Consider the following 21,220-nt stretch of genomic DNA (forward strand, 5'->3'; position numbering starts at 1 on the left):
GTGCTGTATCTGAGAAGAAAAACTCTTTCACGGATTTTCTATAATACTATGTCCTTCACTCCCAGATTTACTGGCACTGCCACAACCGTATGCTGAGTTTTTGGGTATTAGCAGCTTAAAGATGGATTTGTAGAAATGGAGTTACAATGATCTGTTAGCTGTTCCTCGTGGACCAAAGATGTGCCTATAACTATTACTGAATTACAACTGATATCCTTTGTGTCAAGCTGCACAAAGAGGCCATCATAAAATGAGGTATGGTAAATGCCTGTTTTGTGTCCATTTTTCTTGTAAGGCAACATTTGACTACAAACAATTCTGTATGTTTCAGAGAAACACTTTTCAAAGTAACAGAAACACTTTATTAATTCCTTTTGCCACACCACAAAATGGCTGTAAAGTTAATATAAGTCGGACAGACAACTTTTTCTTTTAATGAAGTTTCCAAACTAGGTGATTAATACTCACAAGTAAGCAGCCTTCCCTTCTTCCAGTTCTTTACTTTTTCCACTTGAACCACTCTTTTTCCCACAGATCCTCCTGGTGATGCACATCAGCAAACCACATTGTCGTACAAAGAAGCAGCTAACGTCAGTCACAACCAGGATTAACAAAAGGGCTGCCACTCCCAGGCCAATGACAGCACCAAGTCCAAGACCATTAAAAAGAGTGTCTTGAAGGAAAGAAAATTAAAATTTATTAGTAAAATTTATCCCAAAGAATGGCATTTTCTAAAGCTTTTAAGCTGTAGGCCAGAAGGCTAAAGGATGTTTAGAAATTAACCATTCAGAAATTAATGGAAATACAGCCCGGAAGATTAAGCATGTATACAACTTGATTTAAAAAATCAAAAAACCATGTTTTCTGTATTTGCCCATTGCCAGATTTCCAATACAGTCACAGAGCGTAAATGACATTATTTAATGACAAAAAACATCACATTGTAACATTCCAAGACTGAGAGTATCAGTATGCAGCCTGACAAAAACGTTTTAAATGTTCATATAATAATAGTTGATATAAGTTGTCATTTTCCACATTTCAAATACAATTAATTAGCAGTGGTGCTAAGCAGAATTACTGAAAGGTTTAAGAGAGTGACCAAACAGTATTTATTCTCGTAAAGGTCATTTTTTGAATTAAAGTAGAATGAAAAAGTCTTCAGATAAGTTAATTCAAGCTATTTAATCTGCAAACAGTTGCACACACTTAGTCTTAAATAAGGATGAGGAAAACTAAGTATGAGGAAAACTACGCATATTATTAAATCATTATAGGGTTATGACCACATTTTATATAGTCTTGTACCTTGAAAATACATTCATACACTTAAAAATAAACATATTCCACACCTGATCTTGCTTTCTGTATTACTATTATGAAAGCTGATGGTTAGTCAATTTTACTTCATTACAAATCTCAGAAAATATATTTAAATGTTTTGACACAGCTGACATTTCCATAACAGACGATAATGCTACAGACTATTTTGAATAGTGTGATTCTCAGGAGAACAACAAATACTGTGTTTTTGAACTCAGATGACCCTTATAAAGGAGAGGACTTGTATCTGATCAGTAAACTAGGGGGAAAAAAAATGATGGTTCATGTACCCGGCTAATTCAAGGTGTCAGTCTAGCTCAGAAATTGGCTAGTGACAATTGCCTGGTGCGGTGCTATGTCCTGAGCAAACTCCACATGGGAGTGGAACTGGGTTTTTTGCACATTGGTGTTGCACATCAGCATTGTTGATTTAGTGTTACCATGCCTTGGGGTAATGCATGAGTCAGCAGTGCGGTGGTACATTTCCATCTGCAGCTGTATCTGTGCCTGTTGCTAAAATAAAAGCAAGATTCTTCTGACAGAGGATTACTTGAATAATGTTGCAACAGACACCAAAACATAATACAATATAACATAAATGTTTTGATGGGGCTACTACTATCATCCTCCTCTTCTTTCTCTTCCACCTCCCTGATACATTGTGGACTGTTTTCAGATTAAGAATATCATTTAAGTTTTCATATTTCTGCTTAACTGATTTTTAAGAAAATATCTATTTACCCTTTCAAATATAATTTGAAAATTATTTTCATGAGGACTTCTAAATCAATACATACTAACAGAAATACATGCTTTGTTATTCTATGTGATAGAACTCTTAAATGGAAAAGTAAAAACTTTTTTCAGAAGACGGGGAACATTTTACATCTTATGAAATTGATTTCATTGTCTATTGTATGGGTTGTTTTATTATAGAAATGTTCTTCAGAATGTTATTACGCAATAAGCCAGAATTTGATTAATATTTTTATATGGATTGATAGGCAGATAAACACATAGGTATTATTTCAAAGTTATTTTCCTTTCTTCAGAAAGACTTAAAAACCACTATATAAATAACAAAAATAATGGCAGAGCAATGAAATGATGTATCGTTCATGCATTGCCCTGTCAAGAATGTTGGAAGTTGACATTTCACAAGAATTAATTTTCTTTCTTTTTTTTAATATCAACATCCCTTTTTAAATTATGATTTATGATACATCTTCTGAAATTTACTTTACCCATACGTCCACACATCTATTTGATGACTTCCTTGTAAACTTCAGTCATTTCTGTTTGCCAACTGTCAGGAAGATACAAATAGATATTTTTTCCAGTTTATTTAAAAGCTTTTATGTTTCAACAGATACAATACCAGTAAATTCTATAGAAACCAGTTCTAGAGACCTTATTGAGTGAAGTTTTCCTCTCTATACCTTCTTAAACACTAAACAGAATATGGAGGAGAAAAAATTAGGGTCTTTTAATCCATATTTTTAAAGGAATTTGGTGTAATTTTATTGCTGTTGTATTTTTAGGTTTTTTTTTTTCCTTTTTTTTAATGCAGTGTTAAGATGTCTTTACCATGGGGGGATACATTTTTCACTGATGTAAACAGCATTTCCATTGTCACTGGAACGTTGTGATGTGGCGAGCTTCCCACACCGAATGATTCAGTGACAGAAAAGCCTACACAATATTTTCACTGACAAGTGAAAGAAATGTTTATAGTAATATTGCTCCTTTGTACAATGATATTCATTTTAATTTGTCATAGTTGTGGAGAAGACTTTGGTTTTAATTTTTTATTTTCTTGGTATTGGATAGACATCTGAGTCCTAAGTAAGTATTCGACTGTTACGTATTTTTCTATCCCTTTATGATTGATAATTTTCTTTTCATTCAGCATTCCCCATCCTTACTACTGCCCTACTTGTCCCAAACCCTATTTTTCCTGCTTGCAACCCACTTTTTCATACAGGTTTGTTTCACAACATTTGAAAGTCTGATTTCTTATGATTGCCAATACTTTCCCAACATTCCTCTCCTTTATCTCCCACACAAGAGTGACAGGAACAGGGTCATCTCCTGCGGCAGGGCGAGGAACATGGCTCTCATCAGCCTTCTTGCTCGTCTTAGGATTTTATGTACTTTCTTCTTCTGAAGACAGGCAGAAACTGGACTGTCTTGTGTTTTAAAAGTGTGTTATGGTTAATTTTTAATATTAATGAGAATATATAAAATTAGTTTTTAAAAAAGTTCATCTTTGACTTAATTCTATTCCTTAATTCTGTTTCCTTAATTCGGTTCTGTCCATTCCTCCTTAGTAGGCATGGATTGAAGGAAAGATGAATGATAGATGATTCTACATAGACCTTAACCTTTTACACTCATATATTTAAGGAAAAAAAGCAATGATCTAAACCACTTTCCTATGCTCATAGGGTAGCTCCTGGCAGCTACATTTGAATGGGTGCGAATGAGTGTGCAGGGATATTATGCATGTTTGTCCTTTCTTTCAGGTCAGTCTGAAGCTAAAGTCGAGCTGAAGTAGTTGAAAATTATGAGCTAGAGGATGAATTTGAAAATGCTGCATTGGGTACTGCCAGAAAAAATCTCGCTCTTATTTATCATCTTCTTGAACTACCCTGTTGTACTGACTCTTACAAAGGCCATCCAACCATGACAATCATTTCTGGAACTTTTCTTACAAGCAAAGTCTTACAAATTTTATATACTTATTCAAACTCTCTAAAAAGATAGAAAGCATAGATCTTAGAAATTAGTATCCATCGATGAACATCCAAACAAAAAGTTAAACCAAAAAGTTAGTACCAAAAAGTTAAACACCTGTATAAGGATTTTCTACTAGTTAATACTATAAGGGCGGAAAGCCAAGACCATTGCTAGAACAAGCACTGCCAAGCTAAGGATCTGGAGAGGGGAAAAAAAAGGATACACATCCAAACAACAAGCACATCATGAGAAAAACACCACCACCAACAACAAAAGGATTTACCAGAATTGTTATAGAATTCCAGACAGGCAACACGCTCCTGTAAGACAGCTCCACCCCAGATATAAAAATGTATACAAACACTATGAGATGTGTGCTGGAGGGAAGGTATTGTAAATACCCAAAGGAGAGTTCCTCATTTCAATCACTGCAATTTCTCATTTGTTTCCACATGCTTTGAAATGCTCTTTTTTCCATTCTTTTTTGGGATATACGTACATTCAAATTTGTACATAATAAGTGGAAATAATTTTTCAACTGATAGCAGCTGAAAAAGAGTCATTCCTTCTTTAAAAATAATTGCGTATGATATTTATATTTTTCTGTCTTTTAATGCTTTGCATTTTCTTGTATTGGAAATGGATAGATCTAAATTGTGGGACTTGCATAACATTGCTCACTGCCTGTCAAAACATTTTCCTCCTTCATTTTCCAACAGGAAATGTCCAAGATGGGTTTAAATGGAACTGTTGTGTGCTCCAGCTCCTTAGCTGTGGGTGATCAGGATGCAAGGACTCTGTGGCACCCAGCAAAACTGACAAGTTACACGTATCCAGAATGAACTCTATCTCGGGTAGCATGTGAAAGTAGCACGTACCCAGCTTTTTTAGTGAGAATGGTACAATGTTAGAAGACTATACTAATTAGAAGAAGAACCATTTCTTAGCATTGTACAAGAGCGTCCCATTGCTACGCACTCCTGTGCCTTACTGACTGAGAGGCAAAAAGGAGCAAACAACCAGTGATCCCTCCTGCTACCCAAACTCCAATAATTTGGCTGTCGCAGCCAGAGCTGCATGATCTGCTTTTAGCAATTTAAAACAATAAAACTTGGCTTTTGAGCCAGGTAAGTGCCCAGCAGCTACATGTCTATCTTCAAATGAGATAAAAAAATCAATACAGTTGCAGCATCAATTTTTAAAAAATGTTATGATACTGTGCAAACATTTATCGGGGAAATGTATGATGCACAAAACACCATGACAGTATGTAATATTCTTCTCTATCCCATTTCTTAATACAAAAAGATGCTAACAAGGCTATAATCGACATTTATATTTTCATACTTTTTCTTCCTCAGTGATTTTTCCCATAACTTTCTGCTAGGACAGATACTGCTGATGGGCAGTGTACAAGCACATGAGGATATATGCTCTGTAATGCATGACTGAGTAATATGTTCTGACAGATATGCTTGACACATAGCTTTGAGAAATAAGGGGACAGAATTACCGATCCTGATGTAACTAACTAAAGAGAAGGCTTCCTCTAACTTTCTTCTACCCATAAATGTCATAACGTCATTGTCTACCATCTCTAATGAAATCTGAGCCCGATTAGAGTGGAGTTTCAATGGTTTCACTGGCAGCAAGAAGGGCCATAAAGAAAAGGCTGTACGCCGTACACAATGACGCACAAGAGGGATGGGTATTCACAGTCAAGGGAGTCTGTGGGGCCACCAGGATTATCAATTATACGAGATGTGAGCTACTGAAATGAGCACATCTAAAATGGTGTCTATCAGAAATGTTATGCTTTTCTGATACTTATCTAAGTGAGGGAGCTTTTCTTTATTATGGCAGAGATCCCAACAAGTTTTCTGAAGTGACGTTTTTCCCTCTAAATTTTACAGGAAAATTTATTTCTTATGACTCTTTCTGGGTACTGAGTAAGTAGGACTCGAGTTCTCATTTGCTCTAATGGCCTTTTATACCATTTTTCATATGAAGTTATCTTAAGATGTAAATAAAACAGCTAAATAAAACAAATGTTGTAATGTAAATAGCAACTGGAGTGTCAACAACGTCTTGTCTGTGTCTGCTGAGGGATAAGAAGGGGGAGAAGAGGGAAGAAAAAGTGTTCTGGGTTGTGAAAATATTATTTGCAGTTGCGGTTTATTATTTTTTAAGCAAAGTTTTAAAAATTATCCCTGGCATCATCAAACTATCTCCAAGCAGCCTCAGAAGCATATATAATGTGCCCAAAGAGCTATCAGGTAGCTACAGCCTCTTCTTTCATGTATTTACTCAGTCACCATAGTAAAAAGTATTTTTTACCATTGCGTACTTCTATGGGAGGCCCCAGACAAAACTGGGCAGAAGCCCTCGTTCTTTCTGTGGGAGCAGCAGCCACACAAGGCCAAGAGAGGAAACGGCCTTCCAGGCCAAGCTGCTTCACGCTTCCGCCAGCTGATCAATACACATTTCCCAGTATTTCTGAGGCAGAAAGTAGGGGAAAACCCCCAACGCTTCACATGTGTTGGAAAGCAATGCTTTTTGCGTTTGACTAGGAACAGCTAATGGGAAGGACAGAGAGAGCCCAGCATTCAGCGGGGAGAGGCTGCACAACGATGGCGGCTTTGTGGTTCGTGGCACCAGCTCTGCGCCCAGGTTTTAGAAGGCCTTGGGGAAATGACTAAGTTTCTGTGTACCAGGATCCTCCTTTCAAAATGACAGCAGATTTACTGCATGTGTCTCTCAGAGGAATTTCTAAGAACCTGTGCAAATTAATTAAGACTGACATGGGTATGGAAAACATACACTTATGTGTGGTTTCAGTACTGCTATTACATAAAAGGTTGAATTATTTTAATTGTGTTATTCAGGAGAATTCAAAAATCACAGTGTGTACATACCACAGAGACCTGAGAGATTTTTGCATCTTTATGCTCCATGACAGCTGTAACCAGAGTACTGTAGTCAGGAGACCTGAAAAAAGTCCAATTACGTTGGGAATGTATTTGAATTGATAAAATATTTCAGGTTTGACAGCACTTTCTTTTAGCTCCTTAAGATATTCGTAAATGCAAACACAGCAGTTTTGAGAAGTACTACTTGGAATAATATTTTAAATGTGTAATTATTTTATAGCAATAGCTACAAAAAAAGAATTTTAATGTTATGAGCGCTGCCAGTATATGGTGCATGTTTTTACTTGAAATAGTTACACTGGTACAACTGTAAGTGTCAGTGGAGTTGAACTTGGTGTGAAAGTGTTGTGTACCAATACAGTTTCTCCCAGTATAAAACACCTGCCTTTTGGGATACAACTGTTTCAAGCAGACAGATTAAATCATTATGGGTCAATTGCTCAGGCTGTGTATTTATACAGACATCTAATACACTTGCTCCACTAGTGGTGTAGCAGGGCAGCCACCTAATATGAAACATACTAAAAATTGGGGGATTTCTAATTTTAGTAATTGTTATTTGTTTGTTTGGGGTTTGTTTTTTTAATATTTGCTATTGGATAAAACACTGAGGTTTACATTTATACAATGTTAAAAAATCTCTTCAGTTACAAAATACATAATGTATATAATACAAGGAAAAACAGCGTTTACAGTAATAAAGAAAAAACAGGTAGAAATGCTTTGAGTCAGTTTTCTTTATTACAAAAATGAAGACAGAAGTTGCATAAACTAAAATGAACCTTGAACAACAGATGAAAGACGCACAAAGTTACATACATTTCTTGACACTGTTTGGAAAGACGCTGAGGGACGTTACATTTACACTATGCACACATTCTTCAGGGAGAAAGCAGAGAGATGACAGCAAGTACTGCATGCATGAAAAAAATCAGTGGAGCAAAATGGTAGTGAAACATGAACAAGATGAAAATAAATATGCCATTGTTTCACAAATTAAACTAAACTACTTTAAATCCACATTTTTTTTCTTGCCTTTCATACACTGTTTTTGAAAACAGAAACTGACAGAAACTGCAGTGATTGCAGTATTTTTTCACAGAAGTAGTTTTTAGCACATTGTATATATTTTCAAATGTAATTCTGTTGGAAATACACACTCAATAAGATTTACTTTGCTTGTATTACGGCTCACTTAACATGTATTATAATTAAAATGATATGAAAATAACATATACACTAGAAATTGCCTCTACAAAAATGTTAAACATGTAAAATAAATATTCAGAACTATTTAATAAGGATATCATACAATGTAATGGGACTATGGTGGCAAGAATTATGACTACAGTTTCTCAGGACTTTAGACCATATGAAAATGAACAAAAATGGATGTTCCTACCTCAGTTGCTTAATCTAGTTCTTGTAAAACATCTAAACTTAACATAGCTCTCAAGCATCCAGCTTCCATACAGATACTGTTTCTAAACAGGCAAAGTTGGTAGATTCTCGACACTTGATATTTGACACCATTGGCTTTATTAGGATGTCGTTATTGGCATTACAAGGAATAGGATTTTCCCTGTGAGTTTCCATCACTTATATATTAAGCCTGATAAATGTGTACCAAAGGAAAACTGAAGATTCCTTATATGCCTGGAGAAATGGGGTGGATGAAATACGATGTGATAAAATCATATGAGCTCTAGATGTAGCAAAGATTTCAGTGATGTCATTAAAGACCTCAGAGGCTACATTTGGATATTGTTCAAGATAAACTTCCTAAAAGTTTTTTTCCTTTTCTCCTAAAAATCCTGAAAAAATGAGCAATTAGAAATCACCAGCGTACTGGGCAATGTGTAGAAGATTGGATGCTATGAGTACAATCACCAATTGTATATGAGTCTCCATTACCTCTTTTAAAAAAATGAAATTGTTTTGTTAGGCTTAATTAGTTAACTTTACATTTGCATTCACATGAGTGGAACTATTAAGTTTTGTGAATGAAGTTTGCATGCTGGAAAGATAATACATGGTAAAGGCCCAAGAATCTAACAGAGCATTGATTATAAGGTTACCTATTTAATTAAACCACTATACCTGTTTAACTTTCAAATACCTATTTTTTTATATGCACATCATATATTTTTTACATCAGTGCTTGGCCTTATACTTCCATCAGAAAATTAAATGGAATGCTATTTTCTTGCTTGGTAATAGTATGTTTTGTATACCTCATAAAATGACAGATGGATATATTTTATTTCCAATGTATGCAGTATATGTGGTTTTTTTCTGGGCAATATTTTTCCTATTTAGATAGACAGCAGTTTATATTCTAATAACCCAACTGTAATAAATGAAGGATCATATTTGAAGTTGTATTATGTAAATACTTTGATTCATGAATAATTGGTAAAAGTTAGGAACTTGTCAAAATTCTGGGAACAAAAAAAAAGACAAGTAAAATCTGATTAGGAAATAAGCCTTAGACTCAAAAGGTTGTTAATCAAAACATTTAAAAAGTACTGTTCCTTAGAGATATACTGCTATTTCACAGAATAATCACTATCCTTTTTAAATTTCTGTGCCATCAATTTGGATTTAAGGCATAAGTTCAGCATAGAATATTTTAGGACTTCAGTCTTACAGACAGTTGAATATTAGCATTTAAAGATTTGTTACAATGTTGAAAAAATGGTAACATTTTACGCTGTCAATCATAAGACCTAAAATCCCTTTTACAATTACTGCATTTAAAGGAACAAATTTACTTCTCTAACATTTAAGTACTAATGACAGCACAACATTAAATTCAATTTGCGAATACATATTTATCATTTTAATACAGTTTAAACCACAATTTTAAAGCTGTTCGGTCTATACCTACCAATTATAATTTAATTTGTGAATGTCTCACTTTTTCCTCATTCTCGTCTGTAAGAAGACAAGATTTGTCTTCTGTATCTTCCTACAGATTGTACAAAATATTGTAAAATAATCTTGTTCTCATTGTTTTTAAAGATAGAATTATGAAACTTTCTTGACGAGAAATACAAACAAAACTGTATTAGTTATTCATCTCAGGAGATACGTGACAACCCAAGGATGTAATTCTCTTCCTCTTTTTCTTTCTCATTACAGAGGTTTTGGGACACTGCCCAGAACTGCCTGGCTCTGTTGTCCCAGAATCCGTAACATATTGGCTTAACTCATCCTCTTTGGACTTTGAAGGGAAGGGTAGGGCCATGAGAAAAGGATCATATTCAAACTACCTGATAACCTCAAAATGCATAACGCAGAAGAATATAAACTGGAGAAGACCTAAAGTTCCTCTCATTTAACAGGGGAAACTTATGTAGTTTCCAGCTGAAGCTACTATCAGTTGGAAAAAAAAAACCGCGATCCAAATTTGTCTCTTTATCCCATTGGCACTGTGACACTGTGGATAAAATCCAGCTTGTCATTTATAATGTATATTTAGCTTCTAAAATTTCTCAAGGCTTTTCATTAGCTCTTTCACAATATGTTTGGAGAGTTCACATTTGATCACTGAGCCCTAATTCCTGTTCTGTTTCTTATATACCTATCTGCAATGTTAGAATGACTTCCTAAGATAATAAATTTATAACTGGTAAAGAGTACTTCAGAGGTTTAACCAGAGTAGGAAATTGATTTAGAAATGCTCATTTTTCTACTTTTATACATACCTGTAGTAGCCCGTCTTGCTTTATTAAAAAAGTAAGAAGAGAGACAAGTATATGACAGGCAAAATATGTGATAAAATGTTTAGTAGAACAGCTTTAAGGTTTCAAATTTTAGGAAAGTGGGAAAATGCTGCAAAATAAGGAAATACCAGAACTGCACTGTCTGTGCAACCTTAATGAGACCCTATTTTACGTTTCATTCTATGGACCTCCTAAGTTTTACTCAAGACCTCTTGAATCCAGTGACACATACTCACCAATTGCGATAGTATCTGCAATTTGGGTTTTTTTATTATTCAGAACAGCACTCTCTGTTGTGTCCATGACATAAAATTCTGTTTCCTTATATGTATCCAGTCACTATCTTACAATGGGATCAGAATGCAGAAGGGATGTGACTGAAGACAACAGCCTCTCAAAAGAGTTTGTGGCTCCCCTGGTCCAACAAGGACCCCCAGTGTTTGTGCACCAACGTGCTCCTGCAAACTGAGAAAGAAATCTTGGGAGCAGATCATGTTGTGCTTGTGCTGAAGCACACTCAGTGAAGATCAAAGAATTTGCTACTGAACAGTTGTAAACTGACATTTTCAGAGGCTTCTAATGAGGCCAGGCTTGGGCAGGGTTTCTTTCCCCCTTGTGAATACAAGCAGAAACTACTTACTACATATTTGCCAAATGTCAGTTCTCTGACTGTAGGTAGAGATACACTTGCAGGTTTTTTTTTACTACCACAGGGGGAAAAGTGCCACTAATAACAATAACAAACATTTTCACTATCTGGATTTTAGAAATGGTTAGAAAAAAATAAAGCCTCTTGCAAAATTTCCTGCCCAAGGTTCTTCCACTGAAAAAAATTTGGCATAAACAATAGCACTTGCCAGAGTTATACTCAATGGAATATTTGTTCTCACACTTGAAAGTTTTTGATAACTCTTATGTGTAGCTAGCAGTTCCAAATCCTCTGTGTCACATCACAGTTAAAGAGAAATGTTTCATTAAAATGATAGCTAAGATAGGATAGTTAAAGTAGGACAGTTAGGATCCCCATCCTTCATTAATTACTATCTGCGGTTCAATAAGCATTTAAGCATTAAACAAACATTAAAAAAAAAAGGTTGTTTTTTTTTAAATAAGAATAATACTTAGAAAACTAAATAACAAAGTCATTGCATATATTCACATTGTTTGTGCATGGAAAAACAGGATTTCAGTCAACTGGCTCTGACTGGGAACCCAAATGATTGGCTCTTAAAAGATTAGGATAGAAATTCTGTTTCTTCACCATACTATGCCAGGTGCAAGTCAATGTAATTCAGTTCAAATTAATGGTATGGCATCAGGTTAAACTGACAAAACATAGTAGCGAGGGCTGCGGATGAGATAGTGGTCCCACTTAACATGGAGAGATTTTCTACAGATCACAATGAAGCCAACATTTTTAGAATGGCGTTTCTTTGAATTCCAGCTACTTCATTATATTAAATATGTAATTTTTAAAGAGCATTTCTTTTAATAAATTAAGTCTTCAGATTCACAGACATGCATTCTGAAGACATACTTGTGACATAAGCCAGTTTTCTAAAATGTTAGTTTTAGATGAGAAGAGGTTTTACTAACGACATTTTAAAGTAAAGACTTCAAGAATACACTGAAACAGGCAAAACGGACCATAATCACTATTTCCAAGAAATAAGAATATCCCTTACACTAGTGAAGATAGATAAAAATATTTTACCAAATAATTTCAGAGTTATAAGACAATAGCATTACAACTGGAAAGAAACAAACTCTAAGGGGGGAAAATCAACATATACTGTTAATTTATTGTCTTTGTCATGTTTAGTAACAATTTGAAGTATCTGAAAAGAAATATTTAATTCTTCCTCAGCTCTAAAGTGCATTGATTTCTTGGGTTATTCTGTATACAATAGAGGAATGAACTATCAACTTAGTCGACTACATACATTCTAAAATCAAATATATGGAGTAAAATGTCCACGTGGACTTTTACTAAATGAACTTTTCGCCTGAGGCTTTGAATACTTTGTTCTAGTTGCAGAGGTTGTAAGTCATTCTTTTAATGTGTAAAATAGGGAAACCACCTTTCCCCGTTCTTTACTAAAGGTCAAAATTGAGCCCTCTGGACCTTCAAGTCCAACAAATGCCGTGAAATGGAATGTGGCACTGTTACAGTCACAAGAAGTGAGTTTGGTGGGCATGGACCTATTTTACGTGCTGAGGCATGGCTACAGAGAGACAGAGAAAAAGTATATGAAATTAAGTACTATAAACTAAAGCAATTCATAGATTATAAATTAGGGAAGAAATTTTGTTAAAATCAACCAGGAAGTACAAAACATGTCTATATTAAGCATAAAGTTTTAAGTGTATCATGGAAGGAGCTAGTATAAACACAACTCTGTGAAAAAGATTCATACAGAATCAAAATGCTCTGATGAAGGACCGATTGATGGTTTACCTGGAGAGCCATGCGACTCACAATGGTAAGGCTTTGCATAGATTTCTTATAAACAAAATACAGTTGAGAAAATAGAATCAAATCACATTGATCAAATTCAGTAAGTCACATTCTCCAACTTCTGTCAGACAGAAGAGCCAAGCATCATCTGCTGAATTTGTCACTGAACGTACAAGGTTTCCAAAAAGCCGGATGAAGAATTTTGCATGCACAGACTCATGTAATTACACTATTTTGGATCTTAACTAGGAGTGGAAACTCTAGAAGAGTTATAGAAAAGTACATTTTTTAATGCAGGTCTGTGTTTATTTTGCTGTAAATAATAAAATTAAGAGGGAAAGGAAGAAAACATATTGCTTGCCTTATCAACAGCATCAAAACATGCACCAGAAACTTATGACTACAATGAAAGAGAAACCAGCAGCATTCAGCTGCAGGGACTGGCCTCCATTTTCATGTCTAGTAGCTTCACAGCATCTATCTGTGTGGATAAGAATCATTACAGAAAATCAAGAGTGTGAAAAAGAAGTAAATTTGAGAAAAAAGTGAAAAAGTTGATAAAATATGAAAAATATCAAAATGAAAAAAGTGACAGTGGGAAAGAAGAAAAGAGAAAAATATAATTAATTTGCTATTTACATCGTGCCAAAGACAATCACTTGAAAGACATTAACAGAAACACTATATTATGATTAAAGTGTGGATGAAACTGTAACCATTGCTCTGGATAAATCTGAACAATAAAGTACTCAAACTGTAGAAAAGATGTACCTTAATAGCAGCATCACGTGGTTCTCCACAGTAGCGAAAGCAGTAAACTCTTTGGTCTAACTTTAGAACAATTTATTTAAGCACTTAACCTGTAGCATGTGATCAACTATCTTGTTTCCCCTCGAGATTAAAAAATATTCACACAAGCCCAACCTAAACACAATCTTTCATGTGTCTTTCATGCTGGAGGTACTTGGAACTCAGGAAACCACAATGCAACATCTATTAGAAATAGTGAATATTTGAAGCAGCAAGAAACACCAGCCCATAGGCTGGAAGAAGAAACTGTAAAAAAAGTAAATTACATAAAAAGAAGGTTCCAGTAGTGCATGGGAACAACGAACAGAGAAACCTTCTTAGTTGCTTCTTCTTGCCAGTAATTTTATCTTGTTCTTGAATTATCATAGGAGTCCAGAATGGACCACGGTCAAAACTGGCTTCAGTAATATGGATATAAGTCCATTGGAAATATGAATGACCAATGCAATTAGTACAGGCAGCTGGGTAAGTAGATATTGACTTTCATACTAGGGTGGGAACAGAACAAAGTTGCTTTCAAAACGTGCAACTTCTTAGATATTCAAGTCTGCACAGTACGTCTGGATGCAACCCAGTGCAATATATGAAGTTTGCATATATATTTTCTACTAATACTCATGTTGACAGTTCACTTCTTGGCAGATAATAGTCAAGTCTATGCAATATAGTGTATGCTTAAACATCTCAATCTCCTTGACTAGATATTAATATATATATATTTTTTTTCACCTAGAGTGACGCAGTAATTATAGGGATAATGATTAATATCATTGTTAGGTTACTGTTTCAAAAGAGACTTCAAAAGAAATTGAAATGTAGAAAATCTTGTGTAGTATGAACAATAACCTTGGTTACTTACTTTAAAAAGTGAATTTTAAGGAATGTAACGGAAGTAGACAAAAACTGTTAAGCCCCCCATTTTTCATTTAAACTGCATTATCTCAGTCCCTTATTATAATTATTTAAAATGTAAAATTATTTATTTAGGGTTAAAATCAGTGTAGAAGATGATTTGTGACATCTTCGCACAAATATATTGGGGTATGTCCCTTATTCTAGAAAGCTCATGGTCTGAAGAGAAAGGCAAGTGTTGAATAAACCATTATCTCTTTCCACAAATATATGACCAAGACATGTAGAATTTAAGCACTACCTAGAATCAAAGGATTTTTTAGGCTTTAGGATTTGAATCTTTTAGGTTTTTGTGCAATGCACCTCAAATTTAGCTTAAATCACAGAGCTGTTGTTTTGTGTATATGTTCTGGTAGGAAACTTGCCTTCGGGACGTGGATGCATAATGTTTAACCAGTGCATTATCCTCGTATAACATGAATGTCCCTGTTCTTGTGCAAATATACAACCAAGTGTAAGTAACTACCAAGTAGAAAAGACAACAAAATAAATAAACTAAGAGACATTATGGACTTTTTTCCCATTCTGAGACATATTTCTACTGTGTTGTTTTCAATTACACACATTTTAAAGGAAATTATGACTGTTCAAGCTGTTCAAAATTCACCAGTTCTTTTTATTAAGACCTAAATAGTTTGGTCCTTATATTCATAGCAAAAAAGTATTTGACATGATAAACTTCCATAGTTATTTTCATAACACAGCTTTTAATTATTTTTAGAGACTATACCTAATGATTTAGTCTTTTAATTGGCACTTAGTTTTTGTGGTTTTTTTTTTTAATTATAAAGCAGCATAATGCTAGCAATTCCTCACAACAAATATCCTGGGTGAATAAGAGTAACATACTTGCAAAGTGTGGCCTAGCACTTCAGCATTCAACATCTATGATGATTTTCCTTTTTTCTCAAAGCAGTCAAAAAGATAAGCAAACTTAAATTCACAAGATTTAAAAAAAAATTAAGTTCTTTTTGAAACAGAAGTTCTGTCAAAACAGAGTAGTTCTTTGGCTATTTTTGTTTTTTTTTTTTTTTCTAGCATTCTACTGCTTTTCTAGTATTAAGTGGTAATTTCTGTGATAGCTGTATGGTAAAAATTACGTTTTATAAAAACAATATTGTTTTGCCTACGAATATCTCTGATGGTACTGATAGTGTAAGACCTTTTGTCTCTTTTTCTGATTCATATCAAATATCAATTTTAATAAGTGATTTATACCCCTTTTCATGTAAAAACTGTTAGTCTTTGCAGGGAACGGAGCAAAGACAGCTGGTTTTAGCCTACAGCAAGAACATGCCCTATCACTTATAACAATGTTCATCTCCAGGATTTGATGAGAAATGGCACTTATTCAGCAAATTCCAGTACTAGCTTGCAAAACAAAAGCAAGTAGTTTCTGTGGGACTGTCATCTTTCTGAAGTTTCGGATATTAATTTATGTGATTGGTGTGATTCCTACCAACTCCTATTTTCAAAGCATGAGATCTCAAAGACACATTTAATCTCTTCTCTCTACCCTCTTCAGAACTTCAGAAAATAATTAAAAAAATATATTTTACTTCCAATACAGCAATACATGCTGAAGACTTTCCTTTACACTTTTAGCTCAGAATTATTATCTGAACAAAAGTCAGACAAAAGTCTTCATTTTCAAATTTTGATTTTGGAACAATAATATCCTTCAGCCTATGAGAAAATGATGCAGGTAGCTTCACAAGGGTAGTGCTGTAGCTCTTCTTTGCCTTGGGAATATGATCAGAACTGCAAGAAGACTAACACTCTCAAGGCTTTCTTTCTTGACTACTGCATTTTGTTCTTCATTTTAGATTTAACTAAAAACTAGTCAAAGCTGTAGAGATAGACTAAGGAATCTTGTAATGCACAAAGTTGTAGAAAAGTGGTACCCATTATGGTCTTAAAATTTCTGATCCTTGGAATGGAAATTTTGTCTTTGGAAATATCTTCAAACTCTTTCTGTGCTTTTCTTTTTCTTTCTTTGTTTAAACTTATTGTTGCCATCCAAGCTGGTGCAAGGATCAAGGGTCAGAAAGTTACAACTATGCTTTGCCACATTCCAATTGTCAAAAGTGTGTAAATTGCTAATACAGTATTTTCCTTACTGAGCTACAAAGAATTCTACTTCTACCCTCAGATACCTATTTTTAAAAAGTTCACAGAAATGTATTCTTTTTGAAGCCTCTGTTCTTTGGCAAATTCAGTGAAATTGTCAACTGCATTCAAAAGTTATCAAAAGACACAAACTGATGGATGATTGTCCAGCTATGCATACACACATACATGGATAGGCAGTGTAGTCACAAGCCATAAGCTGAAAATCAGGCCAAAATGTCGTTCCTGAATAATCAGTACATAATATAATTCTACAGTCTTTTGCTGGAGATGTAAACAGGCAACTTAAAAGCCACAACTAATGACTTTTAGTCCTGGCTCAAGTAGCTACTGGCAGACTTTCTAGCTTTTTCTATGGAAAGAGACTACAAAAGAAGATGACGACTACAAATCCTCACAATGCTCCTAATTTAACTTTTAATGATGCAACATAACTTTTCCTAGAGCTAAGAGTAAGTACCAGAAGCCACATGCTGACATCACCCCATAGCTTACTCTGCCTCAGAATGTGGCCCTGTTCCAAAAATAACACATTGTACCTGGAAAGGGCTTCTCTGCAACTGAGCTACATATGATCAATAATGACTAATTTTGGTTAACAGCAGTTCTGCAAAATGCTCAAGAGGGAATATCTACAGTGTTTTCCTTGTTTATTACCTACAGAATTGTTGATTAAAGTTAAAAAACCAGACATGTTATAGCTGCAAAAGCACATGGGTTAATGACTGTGTACTGAGACGAAAAAGATACCACAAATATAACTGAAATCCAGCCTGGCTTGAAGAATGCTGCTGTTGCTACTGAAGTAAAAGTGAGGAAGGAAAAATTTGGCTTGGTTTCATGGGTAGAAGAGCTGTAAGTAGAAACCTAGAAGATAAACATAACAGATATAATTGCCTTTCAAAATCTCAGGACCTGGAGACATGAGGAAATTCTGGAGCAAGGATCAAGTCAGGGAATACTTAAGAAAACTGGACATATCTAAGTCCATGGGCTCTGATGGGTTCTGCCCACAAGTGCTGAGAGCTGTCATTGCAAGGCCATTCTCAAAAACCTTTGAATGATTGTGGAGATTAGGAGAGGTCCCTGAGGATGGGGGGAAGAAAATGTCACTTCTGTCTTTAGAAGGGGCAGGAAGGAGGGCTCAGGGTTCTACAGGCCAGTCAGTCTCACCTCAGTCCCTGAGAACGTGATGGAGCACCTAACTCTGGAAACTGTTTCCAGGCACGTGAAGAACTACTACATCAGTAGTCAGCATGGATTCACAAAGGCAAAGTCATGCTTGACCAACCTGGTACCCTTCTATGATGAAATGAGCGGCTTGGTAGATGACAGGAGAGCTGTGGATATTGTCTACGTTGACTCAGTAAGGCTTTTGACACTGTCTCCCATAAGATCCTCATCAAGAAGTTGTTAATATATGGACTGGATAAACAGACAATGAGGTGGAATTGAAAACTGCCTGAATGGCCAGGTGCAGAGGGTGCTGATCAATGGCATGAAGTCTAGTTGGAGGCCAATGACTAGCAGTGTATCCCACGGGTCAATACTGGGTCCGATCCTGTTCAACATCATCAGTGATTTGGATGATGGGGCAGAGTACCTTCAGCAACTTTGCTGGTGACACAAGTCTCAGAGGAGTGGCTGATTCAGCAGATGGTTGTGCTTCCATCCAGAGGGACCTTGATGGGCTGGAGAAATTGCCTGACAGGAACCTCATGAAATTCAACATGGGGAAGTGCTTAGTCCTGCCTCATGGGAGGAACAAACTTATTCACCAGTGTATGGCCACCCAGCTGGAAAGCAGCTTTGCAGAAAAGGCCTGGTGGACACCAAGCTGAACATGAGCCAGCAATATGCTCTTGTGGCAAGGAAGGCTAATGGTAATGACAGCAGAGGCCTTGGTTGTGCAAGCATGCTTTTGTGTGATACCCTGACCTTAAGGCTTGGTTGTAATCAGGTAAAATCTATTTTCAAACAGATCTGAAATTATTTGAAATCTAAGCGAAATGCTTCAAAGGACACAAGAACTATTCAGATTGGAAGTTTATTCGTAGTTATGGTAAGTCTACAAATACTATATACTTTTACAGTGGGGTACAGAAGAAGAATGAAGGCTGCTTTTTGGCTTCTCTTGGCTGATGCATGATCAGGCTCAAGTCAACCCTTCTGGAGCAAGGGAGACTATGCCCAGGAAGTCTCTTGTAGTCCATGGGTCAGGGTTGAAGGGATGTGAGAAACAAGGAGAGCACCCGCAAGAAGTCTGCTCTTTGGCAGCAAAAAGTGACAGGAACAAAAACCTTCCCCAGCTACACAGATGGGATCATACAGAATTTATTTCTACCCCAAAAAAGTAAATTAATTGCTTGACTGAGACCAAAATTAAAGAAAAGAACTCATCCTGAGAGAACATTGTGGGCATCAGGGAGACTGTTTTCTGTGTTTTTGTACTTAGTCACTTTCAGTCTCTGGATTAAAAAGTTCATTATCCTAGCTTCTATTCTAATAAAACACCATCTGTATAGTTCAAAAGCCCTTTTTGTCTATGTAATACATCATAAAATGTACATACACAGATTAAAATACCTATATACACTCATACCTGTAGCACTGATAGAAGCTATTTTTATTTTTCATTCACTTTGACACCACTGCAGATCCTAAAGTTGCATTTTTATAAAAACTACTGACAACAATCACATTTGGCATGAAGAACATCATCTTTGCTACTAGTGGTGATGAGAGAAAATACCCCGTATTAGATTACCCTCTATAGTGCCTATCACTATATGATTTTAAGCATTGGGAAAAAAAGTAAATAAGATGCACAAGAGATTAAAACTTTTCCAGGGAAGTTAAAGAAAACTATTCTGACAGTTCATGCATTATTGGAAGCTTAAAAAATCCAAAACAACCAATAACACAAAGTGAGAAAAATAGGTCTAAGGGTTACGTATTATCCCCAAATGCTTTTCTCATTTTCCCATTATTGCACCAAGTTATTAATTTATAATGAAGAAGTAAAAACTAATGATAAAACACAACTTGCAGCCGTTTTAAATTTATCTACTGGTCTTCCAGAGAAACAGCACTGACTGGATAAAAGCCTCTGGAAGATGGCACCTGCATAAACCTTTTGCCACTAATTTTTGAAAATATATTTAACACTTGCAGAAGGTATTCTCTTTTAACACCTTCCATTTCATCTTCTTTTAAGATTCATTTAACAGAAAACTATAGATGTATTTTTAGGTTGCAACAGTAATGGTTCAGAATGACAGCTGATTTAGACAATTCTGTACCAGCTGCACAGTACAAAGACAGGATCTCTCTCTCTGCCTCCCGAGAAAGAGTAAACGGACCCATACAAATGGGCTGTAATGTCGGCTCTGGGAGCTGATGGAGTTTGGCTGTTCCAGGCGACACCTAGTCAGAGGGTTTGTTATGGTTGCCGAGGTGAGTCTATGCTGTCCTAGTACTGATAAAGAGCTAAAGGCTGAGGCATACAGCCTCTTTGAAAATCCCCTTTTTTTCTCACAGGACTAGAAGCAGCTTAACACTATAGAGAAGCGCGAATAAAATCTTATAAAATATCACAGATCAGGACTTAAAACCTGAGAAAGACTTCACTCAGAGGCAAGCACACCAATGTTAGAGTTGCATCTGCCTGCAAGTACTGCTAACATCCCTAGTAGATATTGGCATACATAAAATATTACATTTAAGACTATGCCACTCTTTCTTCAAAGCATGATTCTTAAATACATGCTCATACACCTAAGTAAAAGATGAAATACAAAGATGGAATTGCTGACTTCAAAAAATCACTCAAAAAAGTAGGAAGTAAAATTATATATACCTAGATATAATATATAGTAATGTGTGTATATACATATACACATACATGAATATATTTATACATACATTTACTTAAGGCAAAGTGTTTTACGAAGCTGGTTTGCTGAGTATTTCTCAAAGTCAGTGCAAGATTACATTCGTAAACCCTTCAGAAAACCAGGAAACTTTTATTAAAAGGATTACAAATTCTGAGGAACTAATCACAAATTTCCATGATTCAGTGAATGGAGACCGTGTTATAGGCCTAGGAACAGAAATTACAAAATCAAGTATATATATAGTTGGAGGCTGAGGCCAACCGTGTGAAAATTTAAAGGAATGTCTGTTTCATT

The 21,220-nt window shown here is 35.4% G+C and overlaps 1 protein-coding gene across 2 annotated transcripts in view; it reads right to left on the minus strand.

Annotated features, from left to right (window-relative positions):
* Nucleotides 1-21,220, minus strand: part of NCAM2 (neural cell adhesion molecule 2) — a 307,619-nt gene that overhangs the window by 13,641 nt on the left and 272,758 nt on the right. For both annotated transcript variants that reach the window (XM_075101628.1, XM_075101635.1), the window contains one exon: nt 469-673. In XM_075101628.1, the coding sequence (XP_074957729.1) occupies nt 469-673 (205 nt within the window). The remainder of the gene's footprint in view (nt 1-468; nt 674-21,220) is intronic.

Source organism: Phalacrocorax aristotelis, chromosome 1 (assembly GCF_949628215.1).
Source record: "Phalacrocorax aristotelis chromosome 1, bGulAri2.1, whole genome shotgun sequence".
NCBI lineage: Eukaryota > Metazoa > Chordata > Aves > Suliformes > Phalacrocoracidae > Phalacrocorax > Phalacrocorax aristotelis.